General features: G+C 42.3%; 2 protein-coding genes across 2 annotated transcripts; one reads left to right on the plus strand and one right to left on the minus strand.

Moving 5' to 3' along the window:
- On the minus strand, positions 507–7,856 carry LOC8079771 (wall-associated receptor kinase-like 6). Its single transcript, XM_021461936.1, is given in 6 exon segments — positions 507–1,812; positions 1,936–2,085; positions 2,239–2,875; positions 2,878–3,441; positions 4,860–4,938; positions 7,097–7,856. Coding segments are annotated over 6 exon segments (3,246 nt in total). The 5' UTR covers positions 7,699–7,856; the 3' UTR covers positions 507–598.
- LOC110435856 lies at positions 12,929–17,945 on the plus strand. Its single transcript, XM_021461937.1, has 5 exons — positions 12,929–12,982; positions 15,754–15,801; positions 15,983–16,197; positions 16,295–16,431; positions 17,555–17,945. Exons 1-5 carry the CDS (start codon positions 12,929–12,931, stop codon positions 17,746–17,748), a joined length of 648 nt encoding a protein of 215 aa, XP_021317612.1. The 3' UTR covers positions 17,749–17,945.

Consider the following 18,382-nt stretch of genomic DNA (forward strand, 5'->3'; position numbering starts at 1 on the left):
GTTTAGGTCGCCGAGCAACGGCCACGGGGGCTGGTGGCGCGTGTCACAGATGACGTTGAACCCCGGCCGGCCAGTAGGAACAGGAGGTCCCGAAGCTGAACGGGTACGGCACGCTCACATTTTTAAAAAGAAATGTCCTATACAAGTTATTATTTGAAGTTGGCGCCTTTCCCAAATTGATAGTATGTGTCTAGGAATCGCAAATACGTGTTCTCGTCAGAATAGCATGCGCAGAACGTGTGTACTCCTACATACTCCCGAGCCAGATGCTCTGTTTTGAGTTTTGACGAGGCGGTCTGCTTCAGGGACATCCAGTTGGCACAGTGCACGCAGCGTCGTCACAAAACAAATGACTTCGTGTTGTGTTATTCGAGGAGAAGCCGTACGAATCAACTGGTAAATTAAATGGGACGAGTCAGACAAGACAAAATTTAATTAAAAGCAATTAAGTAACTGTATCTCATCTGGATTACAACTTTATTAAAGGTGGAGAGCGAATACACCGGAATCGTGCTACCGAAACGAAAGGGATGGTGAGAAACAGTGCATTGAGTTCAACCATCATGCACATTTGTAGTTACTCCCAAGCAGAGCAGTGCTACCTAGGGTAGCTTGCAGACACCATCATCTCTTGCTCCAAACTGTATCTTCTGCTACATGGGTTCTCATATCTTTGCCCTTGTCCACTCAGTGATGGATTGTCCGTCGTAATGCTATCGTTTGTGGGTTCCACAGCTACAATACCGTCTCTGTTATAACTGTTGGGACCCTGAAGCTCATGTAGTGTATGTTCTACCTGTCGCATTGTTGGTCTTTCCTCAACTCTTGAATTTATACAGGATGCTGCAAGTGTAGCAACTTCTTGGACTTGTGTGCCTCTCTCCTCCGTAACTTGTGGATCTATTATCTGACTAAGATTTCCCTCAGAAATAAGGTTAACAAAATGGGAAACAAGGCCATCACCTTCAGAGGACAAATACAAAAATGGTTTCTTCCTAGTGAGCAGCTCCACAAGAATTACGCCAAAACTATAGACATCACTTCTCTCGGTGAGGCGGTTTGTGTAAAAGTACATAGGATCCAAGTATCCTATTGTTCCCTGAACCCTTGTTGTCAACCCAGTTTTGTCACCTGGGATGTATCTTGAAGCTCCAAAGTCTGATATCTTTGATGTCATTGTATCATCAAGAAGTATGTTACTGGACTTAATGTCTCTATGGATTATTGGGATTGATACTGATGAGTGAAGATAGGCAAGAGAAGCAGCTATCTCCGTTGCAATCCTCAACCTACTGGCCCATGATAGTGACCTCGGTTCTTCAACATGGAGATGGTGATAAAGTGTTCCATTGGAGATAAACTCATAAACCAACAATGGCACCTCGGTCTCTAGGCAACATCCAAAGAGTTTTACCACATTCTTATGGTTGATCTGTGAGAGGATTGCTACCTCATTTATGAACTCGTCTATTTCTTTCTGGACTGTAATCTTTGACTTCTTGATGGCTACGACATGAAGGTCCGATAAGATTCCTTTGTAAACAGTACCATGTCCTCCACCACCAATCTCACGAGCTTTGTCGAAGTTGTTTGTGGCCTTTGCAAGCTCATCCAATGATATTATCATCCTTTCTGCAATGTCAGCCTTTTGAAACAACAACTGTTGCAACAATTGTCCACGATTTTGCTTGAAGTACTTTTGTTTTAGTAGTTTTGTTCTGCGCTGTTTTAACTTGCGAAGTAGGAACAATATACCCAGAACCAACAGAAGGAGCGCCGGACCACTTGCAACTGACAAACCAATGATTAAACCTGAAAATGTACAGACACATACACTATATTATGATCACTTTCACAAGCTACTACACGCAGTACATACGTACAATGTTAGACAAAGCATCTTCGAGACATGAGACTCCTGTGACTCTGTCTCACCTGTTGGGGATCTGGTGACACAGCCACCGGTCTCAGATGCATTGCCATGGGTTCCTGGCGGGCACTGGCACTCGAAATTTCCTGGTAAATTGTTGCAGTAGCCACCCAAGCATGAATAGCGTAGCCCTGGGACGTTGCATTCGTCGATATCTGTTGCCAATAATGAGAATGAACAAAGCAACAATATAATGCATGGAAGCCTCCAGAGAACAACGAACATTGAGAAACATGCATATAGTACTAGTGAATAGTTTTGCATGATGGATGTGGATGAATTTTTACTCGGGTAAAATCAGTAGTGACCTTGACATCAATTGGCAATGTAAGGGTTGCCGTCGTAGCCCTGGGAGCAGTGGCAAGTAAAGCCTCCATTCTCTTGCCTGCAGTCGTTGTGCTCGCTCTTGCAAAGGCGGCTGAGCACGTCCCTTGGGCACTTGCCTGAGTTGTCGGCAGCAGGCGCTGACAAGCCTTGCTTAACGGCCCATTGTATGACAATGGGAGATGCCATGTAACGAATGAGATTATTCGTGTTTAAGATCCTGTGCTGCCACTGATGAAACAACCCCACCTCTGAGATGAACGCCAATGCGAGGTAAGGCGACCAATTACCATGATGTTGGCTGACGTTGATGCTGAGCTCTTTGAATTCCACCCTCTTGGGCGCGCTGCCAGAAGAGATGGGCGCGTGGCAGGAGCCATTGTTACCGGAGCTGCAGACAGCTCGGCTGATGATACTGTCGCTGGTGTTGCTGCTGCTGCCGTTTCTGTAGTACTCCCCGTAGAGGGTAGCGCGCACGTCCCACCCGGAGATGACGATGAACTCGTTCCTGGTTGACAGCACGTAGTGCTGGCCGATGTCTGGGAGCCGAACATCAGCCACCAGACGGCGTTTGGTGAAGTTGCGTTCGTAGGGTACGCTGATATCGTAACCCACCGAGTGATCGACTTCCGTGGTCCAGTCGGTGCTGCTATATAATGGGCGATGACGCGCACTGTGGAGTCGCGCAAGGAGATGTCGACGACCTGGAGTGTGCCGTTGCCGTCGAGAAGCAACCGTGGGGGGTAGTGGCTGGTGTCGCAGGTGAGGTTGAGCCCCGGCCAGTAGCAGCCGGAGGGCCCAAAGCCGAACGGGTACGGCACACTCACATCGCCGCAGGTAGTGTTGCATTTGGGCAGCCCTGTCGGCACCCGAGCAACGGTAGGGGACATCGCATGTGCTGCAAATAAACCAATGTAAGATACCGCTGTGTCTGTGTGTGCAAGTGCAACCAGTGCGACTCCGGGGTGTTTTTGTACTGAATATATACTGACCTTCGCTGAAATTATAATCGACACAGCCACCTTCGACATTAGGTTGGCCATAAGTTCCTTGTGGGCACTGGCAATCGTATGACCCGATCGTATTGATGCATAAACCGAAGCACACCCTCTTTTCACTTGGAAACTTGCACTCGTCGATATCTGGAGCCAATTAACGAACCAATTCACACAAAAGAAGAAACAGGTCTAAATCTATATCTAATATTACCATGCTGGGTTCACATCCCGTGCTCATAATAGTTGGAACAATCAAAGTTTGGAGAGGTCCTTAATTAGTGATCAACGGGCTTTGTGTTGCCCATTGTCACAGTGGGCAAGCTTGGGTGCTCGCAAGGCTAAGTGAAGTGGTCCTCTAAGGATCTCAATAGGGATGTAGATTGTCGGCAAGCAACGGAACATCGAGAAAAAAGGCTTAGTGTCACTTGCCCTCATTGGTTTGTATCACCATCACTTGCAATTACATTCCTTATATTGCGACACACTGCCCAAATATTAATGAAGACGGTCACAAAATCCAATTGTCTCATAAAATGTCTAAGGATTTTTGGAGGCAGACATTTTTATTTGTAGAGACGGCCACAATTAACCATCTCGCAAAATGTCTCAACAGGGATGAAGGTTGACGCCAAGCTACGGAACATCAAGAAAAAAATCTTAGTGTCACTTGCCCTCGTTGGTTTGCATCACCAACACTTGCAATTACATTGCTTATATTGCGACACACTGCAAAATATTAACGAAGACGGTCACAAAATCCGATCATCTCATAAAATGTCTAAGTATTTACGGAGGCAGACATTTTCATTATAGAGATAGTCACAATTAACCATCTCACAAAATGTCTCAATAGGGATGTAAGATTATCGCCAAGCAATGGAACATCGAGAAAAAAAATCTTAGTGTCACTTTCCCTCATTGGTTTGCATCACAAACACTTGCGATTACATTCCTTATATTGTGACACACTGCCTAAACATTAATGTAGGCTGTCACAAAATCCAACTATCTCATAAAGTGTCTAAGGATTTTTGGAGGCAGACGTTTTCATTTACAGAGATAGTCGCAATTAACCATCTCACAAAATGTATTTATGGAGGTGAACATTTTATTTACAGGGTAATTGGTTTGTAGTAGATATATGTTTGAGAAACCTTAGCTCTCTTCCTCTTCCCCCCCCCCTCAGCCGCATGCTCCATCTCTCTTCCTTTTGCTCTCTCTCTCCCTCAGCCTATCACACCCAAACCCGTCACAGCTCCATCTCTCTACCTCTCCCTCTCTCTCTTCCTATCCTTCAGCAAACATTCAGGGCGGCCAGCTCCCACTCCCACCAAGTGGCGGCACGCACGGACTTATGACGCACATGGTGGCCACGGGCACGGCGTCATGCACTGCCACCCATGGTAGCACCCACGGGCATCCATGGCTATGGTGCACGGGCAGTGGCGCACACAGGCAGCGATGTCCTTCCCTCAAGCGGTGACACTCCCACCAACGTCCACCTCCAGATCCGACTTCCTCCATCACTTCGATCTCCAGATCTGGCACCTCCACTCTAGATCCCATGACCACCATCGTCCACCACCTTTGGATCTAGATATGCCAACCTGCACCACCTCCGCCCCCAGATCAAGTGGCAGCGGGCACATGGGCAGCGATGTGAGGTCAGTGCCATAGCTCCAGCAGCTGCAGGCACGGCGAGGAAGGCCACGTCTGCAGGAACCAAGTGTGGATGGGCTCGGTGGACTATGGATTTGCTCTCTGGGTTGGTCCATGGATTTTTAACTTTTTTTTGTATTTTCTGATTCATTTCTGCCAGTAGGCATCGTGTCCACCTGCGAAATTGTTGATTTTCATAGACGGGCATTGCGTCCACCTCCATAAAGCCACATTAATGCGGGCCTTTTGGCAGAGGCTGATGCTTTGCCCACCTCGTAAAATCTAAAACGCCCACCTGTACAGTATGATGATTGTTTATGCTACTGTGTATTAACTAAGAATGTAGTCTAAAACCTAGAATCTTCTTTTTACTAAAAATATAAAAAAATTGAATAAAACATAATAGTAAGCACTTGAGTTTGAACTTAACATGTGAAAAATGTTACAACAACTAATAAGATATAAATTTGAAAGCCAAAATATAGATTTAGCTTGGATTTCATAAATAGGTTGTAACAGGAGCTGATATTCTTAATCTATGGTGTTTGAACTAAATACATATTAAAAACTTGCAAAGCTGTAATGCAGAGGATTATGGCACATATAGCTAGGTGCTTCTTCCATCATGCTTTTTTAACTTCCCAAACTACTCTCGTGTTTATATAAGTTAGAATAATAACTCGAGTCTAGAGATGGTACGAAGTCCATAAGAGGGAAGGGTTTCTTCCATCCCTGTTTTTTTTACTTTCCAAAACTACCTTCTATATCCCTTATATGATTTATATTCATTGCACATTCTCATATGGGTTAGAACAACTCATGTGATACATAGTATAATCTAAGATGCATTGAGTTCCATGCAATGCAGGGGCATGTTTGCTAGTTTGGATGCTGGCTAAGGTGTATGTTTAAGTTATTTTTTCATAACAGAGTTATAGGCAATTTTAGAGATAAATGTAATGGTTACTTTAGAGTATTTTTATAATGACAGATCTGGTGGTATTAATTTAGTTATAGATTTAGTGGTTACTTTAGAGTATTTCTATAATGACATGTTTGGCAATTTAGATATAGATTTAGCACTCAGTTAAATTTAGAGTATTTTCGATAATTGCAGATGTGGATTTTTTTTTTACAAATGCAGATGTGGATATTTTATAAAACGGAATGAATGAATCACTATTATTGTTGGTGATGATTAGAGTCGACTGATTTTGATGGCCGGATGTTTCTTTTTTTTCTCTATCTGATAATTTCTAGGGTTTATTGTTATTTTTCTCTTCTTGAGAGGATTAAAAGGATTGTAGTAAGATGGGCACATGGGGATAGAAAGTTGATAAGCATGTGGAAGATTATTGCAGTTGGAGCACACACTCGGTAAATTGGTTGCATTGATCTAGTTTGGGTTCATCCTAAATCCAAAAACTTTTCAAAATTTTCCGTCATATCAAATTTTGTGACACATGCATAACGCATTAAATATAAATTATAAAAATAACTAATTGCCCAGTTTTGCCTATAATTTGCGATACGGATCTTTTAATTGAGCCTAGTTAGTCCATAATTGGACAAAAAATACCAAATACAACCGAAAATACGACAGTAGCCAAACACAAAAGTTTTCAGGAACTAAATAAGACCTTTGTATATTTCTTCTATATGTACTAAACATATATACCCACAATTTAATATGCAAATGATTGGCTAATAAACTAAAATAAAGATGGCTAGACTTTCACTAGTTTCCTTTAAACAGGAACGCACATATACTTAATATATTTATACTGAACTTCCAAATGGACAGTACTATGCAGCGGTAACTCACCTTGGCACCCGCCGGCGCCGGCAAGGTAAGGGTTGCCTTCGAAACCATCCTTGCAGTGGCACGTGTAGCCCGCGACGGGGGCAACACAATCGCTGTGCTCGCTCTTGCAGACCATGCGGTGTACATCTTGGCTGCAGTTACTGTTGCCCTTGCTGTGTGGCGGAAGGCCTTGCGCGACCGCGAAATCAAGGAGAAGGGGAGGCGCGTCTTCGTCGAATTCGTCGGTTTCCTCCGCTGTCTTCCTTGGGTTGTCAATCCAACCCTGCTCCATGACAACCACCGATACCGGCATATCTGTCTGTTCCAAGGTGTGGTTGCCACTGTAGAGCCACCTGGCCTGTGCTCTATTGGGCACGCCGCTAGAAGCGAGGAACGCCCTGCAGCAGCCCGATGAGCCAGTGCAGTACGTACGCCGTATATGAAGCCTCGTGGTGGTCATATATGTAGCCGACGTCCTCGTGGTCGCTCTTGGTGCAGAAGGAGGCACAGCCGCTGACGATCTTGGTGGTTTCTTCCCCGACGATGTCCGCAGAAAGCGTCGCCACCACGTTGCATCCGGTGACGATGAGCTCGTTTCGGGCCGACAGCAGGTAGCCATGCTCCCGGAAGCCGCGGCCGAATTCGACAGAGGCGTTCCAGCCCGGTGAGGTTAGGTCGCCGGTGGTGTCTATTATCAAGCCGGTAGGCACGACGCGCACGGTTTCACTGGACAGAGAAATCTCGGCGACCCGGAGGGTGCCGTCGCCGAGCAGCAGCCGCGGCGGGTGGCCGTGGCTGGTGTCGCAGGTGAGGTTGAGCCCCGGCCAGTAGCAGCGGGAGGGCCCATAGCCGAACGGGTACGGCACGCTCACGTGGCCACAGGTGGTGTTGCAGCCGGGCTGCCCAATCGGCGCCGGCGGTGGCGGTGGCGTTGGCCGTGGCGGCGGCACCGTGGCTGCTGACGCAGAGAGTTGCAACGCCATTATCGCCAGCAGCACCACCGCCGCAGCTGGTACTAGCACAGCTGCAGAGGTCGTCGTCGGCGCCACATTATATTATGGAAATATGGTCGATCAACTTGTACGCTGCTTGTGCTGCCTAGCGATTGATGCAATGTGTAACTACTGCTGCTATGCTGCCATTGTGCTACGATAGAGATCTTTGCATTGCGAGCACAGGACCGGCAGACCTAGCTAGCTATATACACATGGGCTCGACTCGATCGATACCTGCGGCCTGCGGGTTCCTGGAAACGGGCGAACGTGTTCCCATCGTTCGACGACAGATGTGTCACCAACCACTCGCGTGCAAGCACGAGGCTGCCTCTGTCCTGCATCGCCATCTGCGATTAACTAATTCAGTTGGTGTCCAAACAAAAATCGAGTGTCCTGATCTACTCGATTGGCATCAGGCGCATCGACCAAGCATGTTCACGAACGGCGACGCTGATGTGTGTGTGTATATATATATATATATATATACAACTAAAAAATACAAAGAGGACCCGTCTACCCAGCCATGGTGAAGCTGCTACGCAGTTCAGCTCCGTGACTCCTATTTGCGGGCCAGCCGCCCAGGTGCACGTCGCCCCACCTCACCCCGTGCAGTCGCGCTGCCCTCGTCGCCACCACCTGGCCACGCACTACTGGATCCGGCTTCTTTGCCGAGAGCCGAGAGCCCTCGGTAAAGGCCTAAAAACCCTCGGCAAAGTCTTTGCCGAGAGCCTGCCACGTGGCTCTCGGCAAAGAGCTCTCGACAAAGAAGCTCTCGGCAAAGAATTCTTTGCCGAGAGCCACATGGCAGGCTCTCGGCAAAGACTTTGCCGAGAGCCAGAAACGCCCTCGGCAAAGCCCACGGCGCCGTCGAGGAACGTCAATGTTGACGTCGTCTTTGCCGAGAGCCGTGCTGGCAGGCTCTCGGCAAAGACTTTTTATTTTTTTAAAAAAAAAGTCTTTGCCGAGAGCCTGCCAGGCTGGCTCTCGGCAAAGGAGAGCTTTCCCGAGAGCCGTGCTAGCTGGCTCTCGGCAAAGACTTTTTTAAAAAATAAAAAAAAAGTCTTTGCCGAGAACCCGTCAAGCTGGCTCTCGGCAAAGGAGGGCTTTGCCGAGAGCCGTCCAGGAAGGCTCTCGGCAAAGACATTTTATTTTTTTTTAAAAAAAAGACTTGTCCTGTGTCTACAATGACAAAGCTTAAACCAATTAGTACAATTAAACAAGAAGTACTTACAAAGATATGCAAAATGACGAAACATAATGGTTGCACCATTAATTGGACATACAAACACCTAGCTAAGAGCATCAGCTCTGCCCTTAAATTGAAATGATGTCTGCTGAAGTTTTAACAAGTGTTTGAAGTATTCTGAAACTTCCAAAATAGCTCTTTTTAGTTTTGAGGTGAGAGCACCACTCTGCTACTGTACTAAATCTCATTTCAGTTTTTACTCATGATGTCTGCGAGGAGGAGGTTACCTCGGCGAGAACCTGACCCAGAGAGCGGAGCATCCATGGTCTTGTCCTCTCGCCGACGCCCTTTGGCTGTGCGAGGGCCCAGGGAAGGAGCGGCGGCGGCGCACGGGGTCGGGGAGGGGCGGCGGTGGCGGTGGCGCACGGGGCCGGGGAGGGGCGGGACAGGGGCGGGGCCGGGGGATCTGGACGGCGGCGGCGGCGGCGGCGGCGCACGGGGAGCAGCAGTACTGCGGTGGCGGCGCGGGGGCTTCGGCGGCGTGCGGGCGTCGGCGGCGGGAGCAGCGGTGTGGGGCGTCTGGTTGGGCCACGGGTGTTAGGGTTGGCGTCTGGTTGGGCCACTAGTGGAGATAAGGGGATTTTATTTTTTCTGAGAATATCCTTTGCCGAGAGCCGCAGAGAAAAACTCTCGGCAAAGAAAAAGACTAGTTATTTTCTACAAATACCCTTTGCCGAGAGCCAGCCAGTAAGGCTCTCGGCAAAGATCCTTTGCCGAGAGCCAGATGTACAGGCTCTCGGCAAAGAGCTGTTGACTTTTTTTATTTTTTTTATTTTAGAGCTGAGTTTTTTTGTGTGTATTTGTGACACAATTTCTAAATACATTTCAAAATTTGGTATCAATTTGACTTTTTTTTACTATATTTAAATAATTAATCTTGTTTCTTTATATTTTTCACATAATTCAAATTTGAACTGCAGGTACATGCAATATTGGAACTCGGTGATTCGAAAAATGATAGTCTGGATATTTGGTGTATGTTGAGGCCGTATCCACAACCATACATAAAATCTCAACCCTCTCGCTAATGTAACATGTCGAGGAATGTGAGGGAAAGTGATTTTTAATTATATAAATTCAAAATGAAGTCCAGAAATCACGAAACTTGGCAACGAGTTGTGTTATCGCATGTTGAGGGTGTGGTAAAAAATTCATAAGGTTCCGAGCAAGTTGGGACACCGGATGTCTAAAACCCATACTTCTCCACATGTGATCAATTGTGATCAAATATGGAGAAGTTTGGGTTTTAGACATCCGGAGTTGCAACTTACTTGAAACCTTATGATTTTTTTACCACAGCGTCGACATACAATAATACGGCATGTCGCCAAGTTTTGTGATTTTTGGAGTTCATTTGGATTTTTTATAATTAAAAATCACATCTACAACACATGGATGGTCATGTTTCGTATACAAGACATTCAAACTTTTGGGTGACTTTATGGATACAGCCTCAAAATACACTCTCGAACATGAATATCATTTTTTGAATGGCTATATTTTATTATTTAATACACCTCTAGTTCAAATTGACTTTTTCAAGAAAAATGCAAGGAAAATAAATTAATTGATGAAATATAGCAAAATATCATAAAAATCTCTAAACTTTGAACATATGCTTGTATACAATATGCAAGGGCTACAGAAAAAGTTTGGGTCCAAAATTCAAAAAAAAAATTCCCTCTTTGCCGAGGGCCAATTTTGGCTCTCGGCAAAGAAGCTCTTTGCCGAGGGTCAGTTATGGCTCTCGGCAAAGGAGCTCTTTGCCGAGAGCCAGAGTGGCATGCGCTCGGCAAAGGTTGCTAGTCTGGGTCCAGCTTTAAGCATGTGAGATTTGCCACCCTCCTCTTTTCCGAGAGCCTAACAGGGTGGCTCTCGGCAAAGGCGACGACTACGGGAGCCGTTCACGGCGCGGCACCTTTGCCGAGAGCCTTCCTTTGCCGAGAGTCGTACTTTCGGCAAAGCTGGCCTTTGCCGAGTGCTCGGCTTTGCCGAGAGCTTAGCCGTCGGCAAAGGGTCTTTGCCTAGAGTCCGTCCTGGCTCTCGGCAAAGGATGCTTTGCCGAGGGTCTGACTCTCGGCAAAGCTGGACCCTCGGCAAAGCTTCGGTTTCCCGTAGTGACGCCTCGCGCTCACTGCCTGCTTCCCTCCCCTCCGCGTCTTCAGTCTTGCCCGGTCGCCCCCTGCTCCGTCGTGTCGTGCCGCCTGGCAAACGCCCCTGGCCCCCTCACCTCCCTGTCTCGCTTGACCATGGATGGGGGTGTAGATGCCGTGGATGGGGTGTACATCGTGAAGTCCGATCCGCTGCAGCAGCCGCTGGCAAGAGCAGAGCAGCTCCCATCTCTCCCTCTGGAGATGGAGTGATGGACATGTGTTAGGTTTGGTCCGTGCTTGCAATATGTGTTTTCTTGCTGGCAAGTGTGTTCTCTAACCCATTCTTCAAATCTCTTTAGTTGCTTACTTACAGGTGTTGTTGCTCTCCTTGCTTAAGGTACATGACCTCCCCTTCCTGCCCCTATCTTTGATTTGGCATCTTCAATGTCATATATTGCTTAATTGTGCAGCTATAACTAAAATATAAAGTTTTCGAAACCTACAATATTAAGTTTATGTGGCCCTATGGTTTGGCACAGATGTTCAAAGATTTTCAATTATTCCAATCATTTTAGGTTCAACATATACTTGTCTGTTTCCAAATTGTTTAGGCACCACTGGAAAGTGGAAGATGCTTCAGCAAGCAGCTTTGGTCCAAGAACTCAGGTACTGTATGTTCTCCATTGCACAAGACTTACAGTTCAATCAGATTTGTAGTGAACCAAATTTTCCATGAGATTCATAAGCATCAGTGTTTAATTTAGTGAGTAGTGTCATCTTGAAAATTATAAAGCGTAGAGATCCCATGCTATACTTCTGGGGAACAATAGTGGCAATACATAATGAAAATTCAACACCAGGCTTAGAGAATTATTGCAACAAGTGGAGTTGTGCTATTTTTTAAACAAAGAGATTAGCACATGTGCAACTGTGAGTTATTCTAAATAAATTCCTAGCTGCATGGGTTTACATACTTCCTTTTGCCCTTGTCCCATTTGTACAATGTTAATGCCTTCATGCTTTGAATATTTCATCTTTTTCTGATCTAAAATAATGGGTATGATTGATTACATTTGGACTTGAGTTGGATGCATCACCAGATTCACTCTTCACTTGTAGCTATTTTTTTCTTTGTTTAGGGAATGGATATGGCACTTTCAAAGCTTAATAGTGGTGGATGGGTTCGTATATATTTTGTGAAGGAAGCTGTTGAACGAAAGAAGGGAAAATCATTGCTCCTGCCAGAGGTGTTGCAAGGTTAGGAAATTATTTTCCTCTTATACTGTCATTTTTCTAAAGAAATACTAGACAATAGATCGCCATCCGTTTGTTTCTGTTTGTATAGCAAAACCTACACTCTGCTTATACATATGCGTTATAGACTTGTGTATCAATTCTGAGTTTTAGTCAGTTTTATTGCCTCTTGTTTTACCAGATGCTGGCAGCACTCCATTTGTAATACCCTTTGCCAATACTGGGATGCTGGATATAATGTCTCTTGGAAAACACATCCCCCGAGGAGGAAAAAGCAGGGCTAGAGCTAGGCCACCTTGTTGGGGTCAGCTGACTCCAATGGAATTTACGCTAGGCCATTTTGCTGTAATTTTAAAGAGTCCATTGATTCTTTCGGCTAGCTTCACCCCAGAAAAGGGGTGTCTGCTCCTAACCTATACGACTCATCAAATTCTGTGAACATATTTGCACAACTCTAAACTATTTTATTGATTTCTAGGTGATTTTGGTTGTGGGTGATGACAACAAACATATCTCTAGAGGGATCTTGTATGACAGAGCAAGACAAAGAACTGGGCAAAGATTGCAATCAAGGTCAAAGTTCATAGACCGACTGCAGAGCAGCAGTCTGAACTCCAAAACCACAATGCGTGATGATGGATACCAGCTGTGGCAGTTGGTTGATCGGGAAGGATTTGATGTAGGGAGTTTATCATACTATCATTGTAGATTTTTTTTAGAGTTACTGTCACTATAAAATTGATGTCGTTACATGGGAGGGGTTCTGAACAACCTATTCATTTTTGCTCCATCTCTAGCATTATTGTACCCTATAATATTTGCTTATATGATATAAAAACTGAAGGCAAAACGTGATTTACATGGACTTCAGAAATTTTGACATGCCTCTTTGCCTTTTTTTTTGGTTTATCCTGAAACCGTATCCACTGAAAATTTGACATGGGGTTCTGAACAAGCTGTTCATTTTTGCTCCATCTCTGGCATTATTGTTCCACTTTTTCTTATTCAAATTTTACTGCACTAGGTTTTGTAGCAATATGTTGTTCCTCGATGACAATGGATGATCTTTGTACTTTTTTTTCCATCATGTTTATGACTTTTGTACCTGGCGGAGTGTTGCAAGAGTCTGGAATTGAAGTGTATGCTTAGTGTCAGGGAACCCACTAACCAATGAAATCAGGTGAAGTGCCGCAATTACACAAAAAATAGCGCTCACAGGTTAATACAAGTTTAAATTTAAAATTATTATAGCATTAGTTTGTTCCCGTTGCAACGCACGAGCATGGTCCTAGTACAACTAAAAATTATGGAAAGGACTCATCTACCACAACCATGGTGAAGCCACAACTCCACCCCTTTTAGCTATGATAGGCTATCTCATCAACCTAGGCCCCACTCACCCATACATGCAAAATTGTTTTAGCGAATTTAAAAAAGTCATAACTTTTAAACTGAAGATATAAATTAAATTCCGATTGCAAAATTGAATTTCTCATAACAAATCCTTCAAAACAAGATGACACATGGATATATTTAGATAAAATTTTATTAATGAATATTTATCTCTACAACTAAAAATTGTCCCTTTTAGCTATGATAGGCTATCTCATCAACCTAGACCCCACTCACCCATACATGCAAAATTGTTTTAACGAATTTAAAAAAGTCATAACTTTTAAACCGAAGATATAAATTAAATTCCGATTGCAAAATTGAATTTCTCATAACAAATCCTTCAAAACAAGATCACACATGGATATATTTAGATAAAATTTTATTAATGAATATATATCTCTACAACTAAAAATTATGGAAAGGACTCATCTACCACACTCATGGTGAAGCCACAAGTTCCATCCCTTTTAACCATGATAGGCTATCCCATCAACCTAGTCCCCACTCACCCATGCATGCAAAATTATTTTAGCGAATTTAAAAAAGTCATAACTTTTAAACCGAAGATATAAATTAAATTTCAATTGCACCATTAAATTTCTCGTAACAAATCCTTCAAAACAAGATCACACATGGATATATTTAGATAAAATTTTATTAATGAATATATATCTCTATCTACTACTAAAAATTATGGAAAGAACCCATCTACCACACTCATGGTAAAGCCACAACTTCCATCCCTTTTAGCCATGATAGGCTATCCCATCAACCTAGGCTCCACTCACCCATGCATGCAAAATTATTTTAGCGAATTTAAAAAAGTCATAACTTTTAAACCGAAGATATAAATTAAATTTCAATTGCACCATTAAATTTCTCATAACAAATCCTTCAAAACAAGATCACACATGGATATATTTAGATAAAATTTTATTAATAAATATTTATCTTATAAAGATAAAATATTTTCTTTTATTAAGTAGAAACAATATTCTAGGTTTAACAGACAATGTTCTGTCTTTGTAAAAAATGTTATCGATTTAGAAGAATAGTATTTTGGTTTTTGGTTTATGAAATTGATATTACAATATACATAAAAATACATAAATACATGACATAGATAAAAATAAAAAAACTAGAGTAAAAAGCATAAGAAAAAAAAACACAAAATGGAGAAAAATTTCAGATAATGTCAAAGGGTTACTTTTCAAATATCGTAAATATATTTATAGAACATTAACATCACTAAATACATCATAGAACATCACATCTATTATAGATTACATGTATACTAAGTGAACACCGTAAAAAACATCATAGAAAATCACATATATACTACGTAAACATGACATAACACAACATAGAACACTAAATATATACTACATAAATATCACATATATATAGAAAATAAAAATAAAAAATAAAATTACTAAGAAAAAATATAAAAAATATAATTAACAAATGATAAAAAGTGCATAGAGCAAATAAAATTTATGAATAATTTAAATAAGAATAAAAATAAGATTAAAAAAAATAAAATATAAAATAAGAATAAAGAAACATAGAAAATCTGAAAAGAAAAAAGAAAAACAAATAGAAGCAAGGAAGAACAAAAAAAAACCAAAAGAAAAAATAAAATAAAAGAAAAAATAAAATAAAAGAAAAATAAAATAAAAGAAAAATAAAATAAAAGTAAAATTTAAAACAAGAAAAGAATAAGGAGAGGATAGAAAATAAAATAAAATCGAAAACAAAAACAGAAAAAAATGAAAAAGAAAGAATATAGACAGAAAAATAAAATAACAATGAAGAAACATAGAGAAGCCGTAACAACATACGGGCATTAACCTAGTATATATATATATATAACTATACAACAACGCTATTCTACACCCTAGGTGTAGAATATTATTCTACACTTAGGGTGTATAATAGCACTTGTATATATACACTTAGGGTGTATATATATATGTGTGCTAGGTGTAGAATATTATTCTACACCAAACTCTTATACTGAGCAAAATTCAGTATCGTTCAGTATTTGTGTTTCAGTATTTTGTGGTCCTGAGTGTTGGACAAGTTGATACTGAACACTCTCCAGTACTGCTCAGTATTTTTTCTACTCAGTTTTGACTTGCACTGTAGAATAATATTCTACACATTATATATATATATATATATATATATATATATATATATATATATATATATATATATATATATATATAAAAGAGCTTAGGACTCGGAAGCCCCAGCCCAAACCTATGTTTCACCAAACCAGGTTTCAGTCCACTGGCCTGCTAGCCCATCCACCGACCCACCAGACCCACTTTCCCAGGCCTATATATTCTCCAAAACCCTAATCCCACCCATCCACCCTGGCCGCCACCCCTGCCAGCCGCCGCATCCTCGTCGTCGGGCTCCGACCAGCTGCGATCTCCGTTGTTGGTTTTATTATACGGGAGATTCGGGGGTCAGGTCCCAGGGGGAAAATTCGTAAGCTGTTTGTACCTTTCCTCTCTCTTTTAACTTGGGGCAGATTTGTTCTCTGATTCGTTCATTCTACCCGACCGATCCTCCCGCCTCTATGCAGGTGGAGACTGGAGAATGATGCTGATGAACTTCAGGACTGGATCTCGTACTACCTCGGGTCCTCGCTGCTGTCTGCCAGGCCGTTCGCGCTCTCCCCCGGCGCCGATGACACCGTTGCTTCCAAGGGTGATGCTCATGGTGCGCTCCTTTTTTTTTTCCTGGTGATTGTTGTTTTTGTTTTCAACAACGGTGTTGCCCATGGTTATAAACTTAGAATCTTCGTTTTTAATGGACTGTGGATCCGGACGGTGTGATGGTGGATCCGGACTGTGGATCCTGCTTCGAGCCATTAACGGCACGGTGACCAGCCTATGCCTTGTTTAGTTCACAAATTTTTTTTTTTGGCTTTAACTAATATAACACTTTCATTTGTATTTAACAATTATTATCCAATCATATACTAAATAGGTGGCTTTAGCTCATGTTGGAAATATGTTTTTGCGCACGCTAAAAACATGTTTCTACGCTATTCTACATGCCTTTCATGCCACTATAAGGTTTCTATACATGCTAAAACATGTTTCTATATGTTATGAAAACACATGTTTCTATGCTCAACATTTCCACTTCTGTGATTTATTTTCACATTTCTTCTATGCATGTTGTATGATTATCCTCAGTCTTTTCTATGCGTATACTCAAAACTTTCTCTGATTTGTTACTACTATTTTTATACATTGTTTGGAGCATATTTTATACATTGTTGGTTGGGTGCTAAGATTTTTTTGCATGCTGATCCAAAGGAAAGTAATAGTTTTTATATTTGCATGTATAGATTTAGATGCATGGTGAAACTGTGATTATGCTTAGTTGTATTTGTTTCCACCCTAATTGATTTCAAATTCTAAATTTTGAAGAAATCTGTATACATTGTGGAGCACTCTTTTATGCATTATTAGAACAATTCGACATATATTGTTTGAATAATTATCTCTATGTACCTACGCAGCCTTGGATTTTTGGTTCAGATGCATTGTGGAGCACTTTTCTATGCACTGTTAGAATAATTATATGCGCACAATTCTTCTATGCTTAGTTGTATGGGGTTTATCTAATTTTTGGTTGTAGCCTTGGATGAATAGGTGGTTTGCATGAAATGAAAAAGCTATCAACGCAAGTAAGCAGGATTTCTATGCTTTGATTTTGATTTTTATGCATTTCTTTGACATTATGTGTAATGAATAAGTTTTTGTGCAATTGACTTTGGATCTTTATGCTTCGTGGGTTCTATGTTTGATGAATTAAGATTTTACACATTTAGAACCATTCAGGTGGCAAGTCCACTGCATGATGCAGTCCACGGTCGCCGTGCTGGTATGGGGCAGCGGTGGCGGTTGGTGGCGTGTAGTTCACAGCGGCGGTGCTAGTGCGAATCAGCGGTGGTGGTCGGTTGGATGGAAGATAGCAAAGGAGCAGCGCGACGCAGCCAAGGATTTTTGTATTTTTATTTGTTGAAGTTGGTGTTCTTATGCTTGTGTGCATAAGTTTCTATATACACAATGGAGCACTTCTATGTATTTTTGTATTCTTAATGCTTGTGAGCATAAGTTTCTATACATTGTTGAAGTAGGTCTATGTTGTTTTTATGTGACAATATTCTTATTCACCAAACCACTAATTTCTATGCAACGTTGGCACCAAAAACTTTTCTATGTATTTTGATTATTGATTCTATGCATCTAAACGTCATCACGTGCCATGATTCAAATTTTAAATTTATAATTTTTTTCAGAAATATTCAAAGTGGATCTTGAATCGTGTATAAAAATGTCAGGAGTTCAATGGTCAAAATTATTTTAAAATTGGAAGCTCCATCAAGGAATTTTTATGGAAAAATAGAAGAGAATATAATGGAAGATGCATGCATACATGTATCAGCGCGTGTCAGCATGTGTCAGCTGTAGTTAGGTGGAACATGTGGAACGTCTAACTCGCAGAAAGGTTTTTACGCAGTAATGAATTAGTTTTAATTCATCCATCGACTAATTTCTAGGAGTATTAATAGGAGTAGTAAATACATGAGAGGGTTGCCGTGGAGCCAGTAGCGTAGCTGGCAGGGCTACACCCGTTTGGGCCCCAACCGACTGTA

Source organism: Sorghum bicolor, chromosome 5 (genome assembly GCF_000003195.3).
Source record: "Sorghum bicolor cultivar BTx623 chromosome 5, Sorghum_bicolor_NCBIv3, whole genome shotgun sequence".
Classification (NCBI taxonomy): Eukaryota; Viridiplantae; Streptophyta; class Magnoliopsida; order Poales; family Poaceae; genus Sorghum; species Sorghum bicolor.